The sequence below is a fragment of the Neolamprologus brichardi genome, chromosome 12 (genome assembly GCF_056152115.1).
Source record: "Neolamprologus brichardi isolate AB-2024 chromosome 12, ASM5615211v1, whole genome shotgun sequence".
In the NCBI taxonomy this organism is placed as follows: domain Eukaryota; kingdom Metazoa; phylum Chordata; class Actinopteri; order Cichliformes; family Cichlidae; genus Neolamprologus; species Neolamprologus brichardi.
This window is the reverse complement of record NC_142115.1, coordinates 19640449-19654935: the sequence shown is the minus strand read 5'-3', so window position 1 is coordinate 19654935 and position 14487 is coordinate 19640449. Positions and strand designations below refer to the sequence as shown.

Below are 14487 nucleotides of genomic sequence, written 5' to 3'. Positions count from 1 at the left end.
AAACATTAACAGTAATATAATATTAAGTAAAACTAGAAAAAGACCAAACAAGTTCAGTTTCTTGACTATTATTAGGAACTGCTGGATCTGTTAAATGCAACAGAACCGTACTGTAATGATGTTGCTGGAATCCTTTGTGTCCACTTTTTTCTTGTTTTTGTGACCATACTGTTGTTGTGTCTTCTGTTTCTAATAATGCTTGCAAAAAACCTGAAGGATGTTAACACGACTTGGCAAGTATGGAAAAATATCTGCTTTTTCTCCTTTCTGCTTCACGCATTAACAGCCACTCACAGGGAGCTGTAATTTATCAACTAACGTGTGATTTTGTTGGCATGTTTTTGTTTGTATGTAATGGGATTTTATGTGTCCGTGTGTGTGTGTGTGTGTTTTAGGACTGGAGACATTTCTTGGTTGATTGACAAAGGCTCTCAATGACTTCCCATCTGAAGTTCCCAGTCCCTTTGGACACCTCCATATGGACACTCATGGTGCTGAGACACTGAGCAGCTATCACAGTCTATTCACAACACACACACCCTGCTAATATGACTGTCTGTTTGGGACATGCTTACCTGAGGACATCACTCAAACTTGCTTTTTCTCCTAAGAGACACTTTAAAATAACAAAAGGAGCCACGCACGACCTGAAAACACTGAGCGACTGTGTCGGCAGGTCTTTTATTATCGATGTTGTCTTGTTTCACAACGAAGCAATACCGGTGTCAGCCTCTGTGCTGCTGCAAGATGTATCTACCTGTACACTTTGTTTATAAGAAGCCAGGGAAGGGCAATGAGTTTTTTTTGTACAGATAATATTGTAAATAGTTATAATCCTGAATGCACTGTAACAAAATAAGAGCATACATTTCCCAGTGAATGACAGACGTGGTCGTATGCTTGCATACAGGCCATAGATCTGCATGGTATAACTTGCTATAACAGGAGTTAAATTAAGCCCCAAACTAGTAAAAATAATTTTAATGTAGACACATGAGCAAAGCTTAAATCTGCAACAAAAACAAACTGTGTTACCACTTCAGCACAAGCCTGAATGCAACTTTTAACCTACTTACCAACTCTCACTCGCAGTGTTAATTTGTGATTTATTATAATGGTTAGACTCACAGCTTACCTCTCTGTTATGGTTGCCTTGCTAGTAGAGTGCACAAATGGAATTCTTATTCTTTGATAACATACTAGTGCTTGCACTGTAGATTCGTGTATTTTCTAACAAGTAGGTATAACCCCTCGAAAATGAATAGTGAGCATTAGTAGCTTAAGGTTATTTTGGATAGCCGTCACCCCCGTAGAGACGTTGTTTGTTACTAACTCAGGGAACTGAGGATTGTGGCCTGGGTTTGCCGGTCCCTCTGCAAGCAGAAAAATTGAATTTATTGCTTAAATATTTCCTCACAGTTACTGCAGTTTCAGTGGTTCAGAGCTTGCAATGCGCTTCATGATAGAAAGCAGATATTTGATTGCATCCTGGAGTGCCGCAGATCCCGAAACACTTGAGCTCTGACACACACGTCCACAAAGCGATTAAAAAGGCATTGTTCTCCCTGCAGAGATGTCTGGAATGGCATTTTTATAACTAAACTTTGAAATAAAAGTCTTCCAACAATAACTGCTTTATGTTACATTTTATTTTTCATGTTATTCTACTTGTTATTTGCATGTCTGTTCTTGACTGTATTAACTGGGGAAAAAAAAACATGTAACAGGTTTAAAAAAATGTTTAATAATTTCCAAAGAGGTGACAGAGCATAGTTTTTGCATGTTTTTCTTGACAGATTTCATTCTTTGATTCATGGTTATTAAAAATATAGATGAAATCACTTGAGTCTAGATTTCATGCAGTAGCACAAACATTTCACAGAATTTATAAATGAAGTTTCACAACTATATATATAAAAAATCTGAATTGTGAGCCATCTAACATTAAAAAACAAACAAACTGGGAGTGTCCACAACTATATTGCAAATAGCCTGGAGGCTTGGATAAAAGTAAGGATGCACCGATCCAACTTCTCTATTCTGATAAAAAGTCTGAAATGTCAACTCAGTGCTTTTGCCACTAACTCTTTCAGTGCACCAGAGAGACGTGTATTATGAAGTAGGTTTTCATCTTAGCCAGGTAACTTCAAGTTTAGGCCTGGGCTTTCTGGATTACAAAGGCAGTTCACATCTTTCTGGGATATATGACCATAGAAACTTATGCCAGACAGCTAATCTGCTCTGGAGCAGATCCCAAAAACAGTATCACCATTCCTGGAAGAGCTCTCAGACCTCTGTTCACAGACACTTAAGTCTGAAGTTTTTCTGTCATTAGCATCAATAAGGAATATAGATATAGACTCCTTCATATAGGATGCTAAAACAGGGCACATATTTGTACATGTGGACCTCATTTGCACCTAAGTTAGATCTACATTTGACCTGTTTTTCACATTTTTCCTGCAGCTGAAAGAGTAAGGCAACAATTGCCTTATACACATCTCATCCACAATTTACTGTGGCAGATCCTGCTGTTTATTCGTGATAGAGCTGTAATGCTAGTATGTCTGTTGCCTTACACAGTCAGCATTTATACCAACTTTCCTTTCCGGCTTTCAATCGGCCAGGCTTTATTAATGTAGTGGTGCTTTTCCAGTCTTACTGACCAAAATTCTTCACAAAGTGCCTTTTAATATAATCTTTCTATTACGTACACACTCTGCTTTCAGCCAGTGTTGTGTGTGTTTAACTGCTTCATATTGTTCTAATATTATAGTTTTACCTCCCATTGTAAAATCAGCCTATAAAATGGACAGATCTGCTGTTACAGATTGATCAGATGCAGTTCATGTAAACACATTCGTAGCCATGTAGAAAAATTGTGAGTTAACTTATCGAGCTGATAACTATCTTCATGTGACCGATTAACTTGCTCGCTAATGTTAGAGGTTTATTTATATCAGTCACTGCAGTTAAAAAAAAGAAAACCTCAAAAGCAGCTCTAATGGTAACGTAGAGCATTGGATCAGTGCATCTCTAGGAAAAAGCACCTCACATGTTGACATCTGTCAACACTAATAAATACATCTACAAACAGTGTGGTGAAGGCAGTATATGGTGTCACTAGTTAAATCTATCAATAACGGACCGGCAGGGTTCAGTGCTTATTAACACAAGTAAGAGGTACCTGACAGCGCACTGTACTATGGTGTCCCTGAGGTGCAAAACACAACAAAAACTACAACAAAAACTAAATGAAACTTCAAACAAACAAACAAAAAACATTACAAAAAAAAAATTAAACTCACTTTTCTCAGAAGCATTGGGGCAACATTTTTTATTGTGACTGGACAGGATCAAGCTCGCTGGCTACAGTCGGGAGGGATTTCCAGCTTCTATGCTACTCTTATATAAAAACCTTACTTGAAAGCCCTGAGGCCCACTTAAAAGAAATATGGTCAAAGAGATGAGGTTGTGTTATGCTGAGAGCTACAATCCCCACCATGGGACCATTTGCAGCTAAAGCAGATCCTCAGCAAGGATTTCTAGGTGGCATTTTTATAGCCTCTATTTGATAGAAGAGTAGAGAGCGGACAGGAACGTAAGGCGGGAACAAAGGGCCAATCCAGCCTTTTGACTGGATCATGTAAATCATTACAATGGTGACACAAGGCCAAAATATACAATATCCTCTGTTGGTTTGAACAATGGGAATATTGTGTTTCTACATGCTCGTATAATGATAGAGTCAAGTCAGACTTAAGTATTTAAAATTACTTAAATACTACTTAAAAACTATTTACTGTATAATGAATTTTAATTATTAGCACCTTATTTTAGTGCATCTAACGCCAAGTATTTGTAGGTAAATATAATCACATCAAATTGCCCAAGAAAACTGCTGAGAGTAGTACAGAAATAGAAAAACTGACTTCAACCTGTTCCCAGGAACTTGGATTTTATCCGGTCACCAACAAGAAATGTTGTCACCAACTTTCCCGTCAAATGTTTCTTTTTGCTGCTGTGTGTGGCACCTCTAGGCCACCGTACTGTGCTGTACTGAAAGTCTGTGGAACATCTAACAATGATTACACGACAACGATTTATATATAAAAATAAGTGATTGGCTCTTTGGAGGCAAGAGAAGGATTCAACGCAATAAACATGTTTTTATCAGATGTCCAACTATAATGCCCAGGCTTTAATCACAGCATTGGTTATTGTAGCTATTGCTTAAAACACATTCTGGTAACACTGCACTCAGGACAGTGCAGTGCGATATAAAGACTGATCACATGACAACAATGAGAACTACCTTTATAGAGGACACCATGAAAATGTGTTTGCTGGTAAAGGCAGCCCCAAGTTCAAAATTTGTAATTTGTAAACATTTCATATTTTTCTTGCAATAATTACCCAAAGACTATAAAAAAAAAAATCCAGTCACAGTTTGGCTTTCATTAAACGACTACAATCATAGCTTCTCCAATAATTAGTAATAAAGGCACTTTTCAAATCAGCTGCTGAGATGATAATTGCTGGCAGTGATCTCGGCTGATTTAGAGCTTACACCTGCGAGCTTACAGGTACTGGTGCAAAGTGTCTTCAGCTTACCCAGGGTCAGAGGTCATATTCTGCTGCACACTGCTGGAGGTACCATTCATACAATTTACTCTGTGGAGAAAAGTTACTTGTGTGAGATTCACAATCCTGATGTTTGATAAATTGACAACACGCATGAACGGATTTTCTTTTCTTTTTGGGCCGAGCGAGGGAAGCTAAACTAGCTGAAAACACAACACTGACATAAAGTTTACTACCTTATGAAGCATTCTTGTTTTTAGTTAGCACTCAGCTCACTTAAAAAAAAACCTGATCAACACTAAAAAGCTCCATAAAATGAAGGGAAGCAGCAGAGTTGGCAGTAATTTCCTTTATACCCATAACAAATCAATAAAATACTTAATTACTGTGGCATTTAGATTTGCACAATCCAAATGAAAAAACAACTTAGTTAAGAGAGCATACGGACACAAAATGTACATCTAACCTTCTTAGTCTTGACGATATCTTGGATGTAATCATTGTACTCTGCCATCGTCCTCTTCTCCTTCTTCGTCAGAGTCTTATTCCTCCGGCTGAGAATGAAGAACATGACAGCATTAAAATACTCATGTTTGTAATTGCATGTACAGTCTACACCTGTTCAACTGCTCATTACACAAAACTAACCAGCCAGTTAAATGGCAGGAACTTAATGCATGTAGGCATGTAGACAAGGTCAAGTTGATATTAAAATGAAAAAGTTCAAACCAAGCACCAGAAGGGGGAAGAAATGTGATTTATATGTTTGAGCGTATCATACAGGCTGGTTCTCAGGCCTGGTTCTTTAAAGGGTTAAAGGAGTCATTTTAATGTCTTGATACGACATAAGGCCCTTGCGATCTTATAATGATCTCATTCAACCATCAAGACCATTCAAAAGGACAGAAAAATAGAAAAACCGTTTGCAGAAAACTACAAAGAAATTGAAAATTTGAATGAACCAGTCCTTGTTTAGTTTACTGCTTGATCAGGTGACATTGAACGGACACATGAACTGTGGTTGGTGCCAGTCAGGCTGGTCTGAATATTTCAAACTGCTAATCTACTGGGATTTTCCCACAAAACCATATCTAAGGTTTACAGAGAATGGTCAGAAAAGGGGGAAATATCCAGTGGGTGAATACGCCTCGTTGATGCCATAAATCAGACGAGAAGGACCAGAAAGGAAGGTAACAGTGACTCAAATGACCAGTCATTACAACCAAGGTGAGCAAAAGAGCATCTCTAAATGCTCTCTAACCCATCTACTTTTAACATTACAGGAGCAGAAGACCACACCAGGTACCATTTTTGTTGGCTAAGAACCAAAAACTGACGCTGCAATTCAGGGTGTGAAAATGATCACTACTGATCAGATCACTATCTGTTTGGGATGTGGCGGAACGGGAGATTTGCATCATTAACGTGCAGCTGACGAATCTGCAGCAACTGTGTGATGCTGTCATGTCAATATGAACAAAATCGATCTGTTTAATTAATCTCTACAAGTTAAATTGCATTTTGCCACACTTACCCTGCAAAATACTTTGCCAGGAAAAGCAGGAGGTAGCAAAAAGCCCCAAAAATGATGACAAAGACTACTTGCCCATCTTCAGGTATCCAGTCCCATAAATACATCACTATTCCCTTTCAGACACACAGTAATAGACAGTCAGAGAGCTCAGGACACTATGTTAAGTCACTAATTAGGTAATTAATGAAATATTATGAAACTGATATTCATTCAGAGCACTTACTGTGAAGATAGTTATGGTTCGAGTTGCACCTTCACCCAACAGCTCCTCCAGCTGCTCTTTGGATAAGGTGCTCACAATAAAACTGAGGATGAAGAGTAAAGGCAGGAAAACACCCAAAGCACCGCACAGGAATGAATGAAGACGGATGTTTTTGTTGCAAGCCACATCAGCCCTGTGTACACAACCATAACAATAATGTGTTATCATACATTTTCCACAACTGATAGTATCTGGTGATGCTTATCTGCTCAGTGTACACATAATATGTTTTATCAAGGCTGCAAGAGGTCATACCTGTCCTGCTCTAGTCTGCTGCTGATAGTGGAACAAATAAGGTCAGAATCTTTCTCCAGCTGATTCAGTGTCTTCTGAACAGCCTGGTTAATGGTCTTCTCGATGGTCTGACAAACGCCATCGATCTGGTTCACACACCTGCTCGGCTACATGAGACAAACTGCTCGTAAACACGTCAGATTTGGACTGAACATGAAAACCACTCTGCACATCTCAATAAAGGATGGTCTGGAAAGTTCCATGACAAATCCTGAGGGCATTCTGACTGACAGCCTTGTGGACTTGGCAGAAAGTGAAGCTGCACTCGCTCAGCAGAAATGAAGCGGAGGTCTTGAGGGATGCACAAATCTACCACGCACGCTTCGTGGTTGTAGATCATAAGATGGTGCAGCGATAACTGCACTGCCGTGGTTTATAATATTTGCACAACCAGAACTCATTTTTATACAAACACAGCAGTTTAAAGTAACCAACACAGATCATTTTACCTTCTGTGGGTTCGGGATGTATATTGTTGGCATCTCAAAGCCACATTTGTTAAGACCTGGACGGCGGCACAGTTCTTGGACTATCTGCATCATCACTCTCTGATGAGAAAAAAAAAGTTCATCTCACAGGTTCAACTTTCTTTGAAACAAAAATAAATTATACAAATCAGGTAAACTGACCTGTCTGTCTGTCTCCTTTCCGGCTTCATCTGCCTTGCTGAGGTAGAACAACAGCTTGTCTGCGCATTTTTGGCTCAGCTTCTCCACGATGTTGAGCGTGCGTTTGCAAAGCGCTTGGCCCATCGGGTCAAAGAACACAAATATCAGGTCTGCCTGTTCTCCTGCTCAGAGAAAAAAAAGCATTTATTACATTCCTGCAGCTGTACATCAGCTGTACAGTAGACACAAAGGAGGAGAAGAAGAAGACAGATCACCACTGAAGAGACAAGTTTAAGCTAAAGGACACACCCAACCAAGTGATGGCGCTATTCACATCAAAAGGGTAGATCATGTCCCCGTCCACCAAACCCGGAGTGTCCACGAAAGTCACCAGGCTGAATTTCTTCTGCTTGGAGGTGGAGATCTCAGCAGATAGGTAGTCAGTAACACCTGGAAAATAGAGATGGCGTGCATGTGCAAAAAGATAAAGACACAGTAACTAAGGTAACGAGTTCAGTCCATGCAGGAAAATGTCGCCTCTAATGGCTATAATATTGTGTGCTACTGGAAGCCGCAGTGCGGTCAATACTTGGAAGCCTGAGGGAGATCAGCAACAAGATCTCAAGGCAACTTTTATGCTAAGAGCTTTGCATTTTCAGGACAGCAGCTATAATTTAACTCCAAAACGATCGTATTCTTCACAGACACAGCTGTGCACCTGTGAAAAGATACGTTCACCTCCTGTGACGATGATGCAGCAGCCGCACCCTCGCACATGAAACTTTATTTCTGTTTTTCTAATCATGAAAATATTAACGAGGCCTCTGTTTCCTCACTGCCCTCTGTGGAGAGCTTTGTTGTCATGGTTACACACAACAGCTCTTCAACTGGCAGCTTTAGTGTGGGGCGTGGGACATAAAGCTAGCCAGTGAAGAACGACTGTGAGGCAACGCACTGAGAGGTTACGATAATCCACCACAACCATTACACATAAGAACACCCCCCTCCCCTTAAATAGAACAGGATCACTATTGAGATGCATCCCTACTAGTGACAAAATAACCCCTCCCACGCCGACCCACACTCACACACACACCAGGGAGGCCTGGGATGACACTGAGGCCGTTTCATGCAAAGAGGCAGGTGTCAACAGCCAGCACAAATCGCATCCTTGTGCTGCAGTGAGCAGAGCCACTGCTCCTCTGGCACATTAGCATTCCCTCATGTTTCTCCCACATCAGCATGGCCACAATATCAATAGATCTGCCTCTTATCACACGCCTAAGAAAAGTCTCTGAGTACCGAGATATCCCTGCTGTGCAAATGAAACATTAAAAATATGTATGTTTGTGTTTAGGTGTGTGCGGATTTCATAAAGTAGCTTTAATTTAGAGCGCTGCTAGACCGCACTTCAGCTATTCCATATAATCCTAAATAAACAGGCACAAACGGGGACAGACACATCGATCCGTGCGGGAAAGGACAAAAGTTCTGCCAGCTGAAAATGAGAGTTATACTCGCCAATGTGCGCTAAGTTCCTGAACTGACTGTAACTGAGAAGACCGTGCAGGAGATCATGTGCACAAGGAAAAGGGCAAAGGCTGCAATAACGCTGCATCGACCAAGACTAAAAAAGAAATTGTTGAGCTGAACAGGTGAAAGCAGACATGGTGCAAATACTTCTACAGGAATCTGAGAAGCCAAAGACCTTGATTAACCAGCGGATATGATTATTTTTTAATGTGCAGCAAAAGCAGTCAGTTCCCACAAAGCATACAGGCTAAACCCATGACAACAGGTTGATAAGACAGACACATAAAGATCTAAGTATGAAGCCAAATTAAGAAGCACATCCCAAAGGAGACCAAACTGTGCAGCCAGCAGCTGCTCCCACATGTATGGATGTATGGAGCTTTTCTGATGAGTCATCCTCGGCTGCTGTGACAGGTAAATAAATGTCCCATACAGCTGGTTTCCACACGCGGCGGCGACGATGACGATAAAGTTGAAATGAATTGAAAAAAAGAAATCCTGCTTGTATTCCAGCAGCAGATTGTTGCGAGGCTCGGGCCTGCGGAGCGAAGCTGTTGCTGCTGGAGTCTGGGCTGTGCCGTCTCTAATAGCTGTGACATTTCTCAGCAGCTCCTTCTGACTAAACTGCGCTGCTGCCGATGGGGCGTGTGACTCATACGCCATACAGTGTTCGCTCTGGTCCGCACCCAGTGAACCCTCACTCTCTACACACTGCCTGTCAACACTCAAACACACTCCCCCACCCTCCACTGCACACCCCCACACAGCCAGCAGGCAACACCCAGACTCTGTAGACGATCACCACGATCACAGCGGCCGTCCGGTGGCGTATCCAGAGCGCTGCTGACGCACAGATCTGAGCAAAACTGTCTTAAAACAATATCAGAGCGCTGCACGTGTGTGAGAAGAAGAAAACAGGAGTCTGGGCCGATTTATCATCAAGTTTATGACTCACTATTGAGTCATCAAGGTGAAGGACCTAAACCCAACCTTAAATCACAGAAGCCTGTGATAAGGATTAATAACGAGTAACCGAGCATTAAACAGGCAGACATTCTTGTGATGTTACAGATCACAACGCGTCTTTAAAGCCGACTTTGATCAGCAGCATCCAGAGGTAAATATTCATTAGCCACCAGCAGAGCCTTATCTTAAACCTCAAAGGTACAGCTACCTTTCTGCAGTTTGTGATTACATTCATCTCCTGCAGTTTTAACTCTCGATTCCAATAATTTGCTAATTGTAGAGACTGATTGGTGATGATTTTCATCAATGAGCATAGAAATATCATGATCAAAGGCATAGAGATGCAAAGCCCCAAGTTTTTACTGTTGACCCGCACGTGGAATATATATCAAATCTAATGTTTCACAGAAGGAACTATCTGCACATTCACTGAAAGAGCATGAAAATGTAGTGTAGTAAAGAGTTGAAGAAGTAAAGTCTTACCTTTGAACTCCAGGAGCGGTCGAAAGTGAGGATAGAGATGCAGCGTTGCATTCCCCTGCGAAAGAGTTAACAGGACAGTGTTAGAAACAACCAGATGAGACAAACCTGCATTTTTTTTCCTGCAGTCTTTCCCGCCCCTCTACAACAGAGTCCTCTCCCATCTTAGTGCTTTACACGAGCTGGTGTGCTGCGGCTCAGCGTGCACGCCTTAGCTCTTCCTGCACATTGGAGATAATCCTTCTACTCTGCAGTCCTACACTCCAAATGTATTATTCATACTCCTACCCTTCACCACATCAGGATATGAACAGAGAGGCAGAGGGAAGGGATATCAGAGAGGACCGAGAGGCAGGTGTCTCCCAAGCCTGTTCTCATGCTGCAAAGATGTTTGTGTGTGTGTGTGTGTGTGTGTGTGTGTGTGTGTGTGTGTGTGTGTGTGTGTGTGTGTGTGTGTGTGTGTGTGTGTGTGTGCATACACAACAAAGCCCCTCGGTGGAGCAGCATATAGAATGAGAAATCACCACTGGCTGAGGGAGTGCCTTACATAAATGCCAACATCAAACGCCCTGCTTCATCAGCCTTTATGACTGACTGCAGCTTCAGTTCATGTTACTGAAGTTAAAAAATCGCATCATCTCCTTGAGTACAAAACTAAAAGGTGATAGCTAAATATAAAAACAAGCTTCTTAACAAATACTGAGAACAAAATTAAAGGATTGCACTGAAGTAAAAGAGTTAACTGTCACAATTTTCCTTTTTAAGCTCTGGCTGGGAAATCTTTTCGTGGCACAGCTGCACATGCCGGCCGTGTCCGCGCTGATCTTACCGTCAGAGATTCTCTTTTGCGTCCACTTGTGATGAAGGTAAACCCCTGCGTTTCGATGGCCACCCCTGTTTTCTGTATGTGCTCTTCAACATACCTAGAAAGATAATAACGCCATCAAAAGTGAGAAAGAGCTAAAGCAACAACGCCTCAATTCTTGCGAAAAGCTACATGTGAGAAAACGCTGCAAAATGATTCTGTTTACAATCAAAGGGAAAATAAACAAATCATAACATTTTAAGAAGCTCAAACAATGCACTGTTCGAATTTTTGCTTGGTAAATTTGATTTATCCACAAGAAACTAATTTCATTCTTTGATGTTTTAACATGTTGATTTAGAATAATTTACCTACCTACCCACCAACCCATCCATCCATCCATCCATCTGTAATAATATAGCTTGTGGCTTGTTTAAAAGGATGTAATTGTGTGATCAGTGGGATATTACAGAATTTGGACATCAAGAGACTAGAGAACAAATGTCAGGTAGAACAACACTCCTCGAACCAGTTTGCAATCTCTAAGCAGTAATAATCAAAGTGATGATCTTAAGAGCATCTTCAACATTAGCGAAGATGAGTATATAAGAATCTTGAAAGATTTAACAAATAAACAAATATTGCAATAGAAAAAAAAATGTCACCTTAACCAATTTGTCAGCAGAAAGCCCCCTCTCTCTAAAATATGTCAGATCAGTTAGAATCAGGGGCAGCGCGGTGGTGCAGTGGTTAGCTCTGCCGTTTCACAACATAAAAAGTCCCGAGTTTGAATCTATTGGCCAGCTGGGGCTTGGGTGGGTTCTCTTTGCGTACTGGGGCTTCCACCCACAGACCACAGACATGCATGTTGGGTTACTGATCATTCTAAACTGTCTGTAAAGGAAACAAGGAAGACCACAGAAGATGTACATGGTTGTGGTGAAGGCTGGAGTGACAGAGGGGGATGCTAGGGATAGGGTCGGGAAGGGAGATCATCTGCTTTGGCGACCCCTGAAGGGTCAGGAGGAGGAGAAGGAAGCAAAGGAGGAGAAGAGGAAAATAAGAAGCTTAAGAAGAAGAAGGAGGAAGAGGAAGTTTTTCCCAGATTGTGAAAGGTCCCCAGTTCAAGGACAGGAGGAGACACAAATCACAGGAAGGCTTGTGTCAGAAAAGACCCTCCTTCTTATGTCTGCACATATTGTTTATATTTGATTCAGTATATATGGTATTTATTAACGGTGATTTGCTGCTCTTTCTTTTAGCATGGATGTGGTACAGTACTACAGTGTCATTGTATGCCTTGATCTGCATTTCAAATATGTAGATCCACCCAATGTGGTGACGCCCTGTGAATAAGGGAGTAGCCTAAAGGTCACTAATCTTACAGCATACATATTTCCTACCCAACATTTATTCAAAAAAGGATAAAATTTTGATGGTGACAAAAGATTTAACTGACATACAAAATAACAAATTACACCTGTTTTTTCCCCATTTTCTTTTGTAAATCCACACTTCCTGGGGCAAAACTGGGCTGCATTCAAACCACAAAGCGCTTTCAAAAAGTCATGTGTGAACAGGATGTTCTCGACACCAGTCTCTCTTTGAAACATAGAGCAGAGCATGTGATGGTCAGGCAGCGTTATTAGATCACAACAACAATAAGAAGTATCAGTAATACCAGTTAATGAAGGAGCTCTTTCCTGCAGAGTGGTTACCCATTATCATCACGATGATCTTCTTTCTGGGAGGCAGAAGACGGACTCCCAGGCTGCTGGCAATTTTTACCAAGCCTGAAAAACACACACAACACAATCATGACACGCAATGACTAAAGTGGTACCTTTGTACTGTGATGCTCTAGACTGGTTTTAAAATAAAATAATGTAGTTGTGAGTAAATAGTAAGCCTGCACAGATGCATAGTTAATCGTACATGGTTAAAGAGTAGGTAGAGGAAAATTTTACAAAGTGGCAGATGAAATGACTACCACTTGTCCTCACTCACAACTCTTCTCAGTAGTGACAATTATCACAGTAAAAGCAAAATAAACTGATGCCTGTTGCCTGTCATGACCTCCAAGACAGTTATGCTTAAAGTACAATTCTACTATGTTAAACCTCTGAAGTCTAAGTCATCTGAACCGTAACCCTATGCGGTCACAATGTGTATGTTTGTTTTATAAATCAGCCTCCCAAGAATGAACATAAATTCTAAGGTTTTTTCCTCTTTGGAGCAAAAATTTCTGTTAGAAATGTAATTCCAAAATATCTACTTGATTTTGACATACAATACAAAGGTCTAGAGGCATCTCTCATTTGTTTAGGTCATTTTTCTAAGTTATTCTTAAGGAAGGGGAAGAGAGGGCAAAGGTTGACATATAACAAATTATACAAGCCTGTGTTTTTATTTAGCTATTACACTATAATATATATATATATATATATATATATATATATATATTTATTTATTTTTTTTTATTTTTTTTATTTTTTTTTTTTAAAGGACACATGGTGATCAAGGTAACTAAAATGAGTTACAGGATTATTCGTGACGCCACACCTTCCCAAATGTTTACCTTCTAGAAAACAAGCTGATATTCTCTCTGCTTTCCATGCACCCCAGAAGGGTGTAATAATCTCCCGTTAATAAAAAGCACACTACAGGAGGCTCCCTTATTAAATTGTTGATTTTTTTTTACTGTAATATCTTACAGCATAAGGCCGTCACTATGCGACTGCGGCACTTTAATTATGTTGTCTGTGAAGGTTCTCAGTCATCCAGGTCATCGTAGTCAAAAGAGCTTGCAAAGAAAAGCGTCTGGACTTCTTTAAGTTGCTTGAAGACGTTTCACCTCTCATCCGAGAGGTATGTTGTTTATTTATTGTAGACTACATTATTTTTATTCTTGATCCTGCTTCTGTAACACAATAATTCCTCTTTCTGGGATCAATGAAGTTTCTATGTATCTATGTGTATGTGATTTTGCATCAATGCATACAGTCAGATGGGGCACTGCCCTGCGAGGCTGCAGAGGAGCCTCTGAGATGTTCAACGTCACGTGTTTGACACACACTAGCAGCTGCTGCAGGCTGACACGCACACACACATACACTAAACAAGCAGCATTACACCTTTAAGTCCACATAAACTTCAGTCGGGGGCTTCAGCAGTGGCACAGCTCGGTTACCATAATACCACAGCCAGGGCGGGCTGGTTTCTACTTTGCGGTCCTAACTTTGCTTTAGCCTTAATCCAGATTATCGACTGTTTACCGTTTTCGCTGTCCACATACAGATTGTGGCACTCCTTCAGTATCCTCTCACTCGGTGTGGTGATCGCAGACTCCAGAGGGTTTGCCACAGACCGGGGCTTTCTACCCGACATGGTTAACGACGCCAGGGGAACCCGCTTCTCTGCC

At 40.9% G+C, this 14487-nt stretch overlaps 2 protein-coding genes across 4 annotated transcripts in view; one reads left to right on the top strand and one right to left on the bottom strand.

The window, feature by feature from the left end:
- Positions 1-1838, top strand: part of aifm3 (AIF family member 3) — an 18088-nt gene extending 16250 nt beyond the window's left edge. The window contains exons 20-21 of one of the 3 annotated variants that reach the window (XM_006784207.2): positions 217-237; positions 396-1838. In XM_006784207.2, the coding sequence (XP_006784270.2) occupies positions 217-237; positions 396-438 (64 nt within the window). In that variant the 3' untranslated portion in view covers positions 439-1838. Of the gene's footprint in view, positions 1-216; positions 343-395 lie in introns of those variants that run through there. The other 2 variants (XM_006784208.2, XM_087849102.1) reach the window with 2 other exon arrangements.
- On the bottom strand, positions 1655-14487 carry si:dkey-98f17.5 (uncharacterized). Its single transcript, XM_006784209.3, has 12 exons — positions 14342-14487; positions 12748-12859; positions 11091-11184; positions 10265-10319; positions 7592-7732; positions 7304-7464; positions 7124-7222; positions 6636-6781; positions 6342-6513; positions 6119-6231; positions 5051-5138; positions 1655-4674 (listed from the first exon to the last, which is right to left on the bottom strand). The coding sequence occupies exons 1-12, from the start codon at positions 14451-14453 to the stop codon at positions 4621-4623; spliced, it is 1347 nt and encodes a 448-aa protein (XP_006784272.1). The 5' UTR covers positions 14454-14487; the 3' UTR covers positions 1655-4620.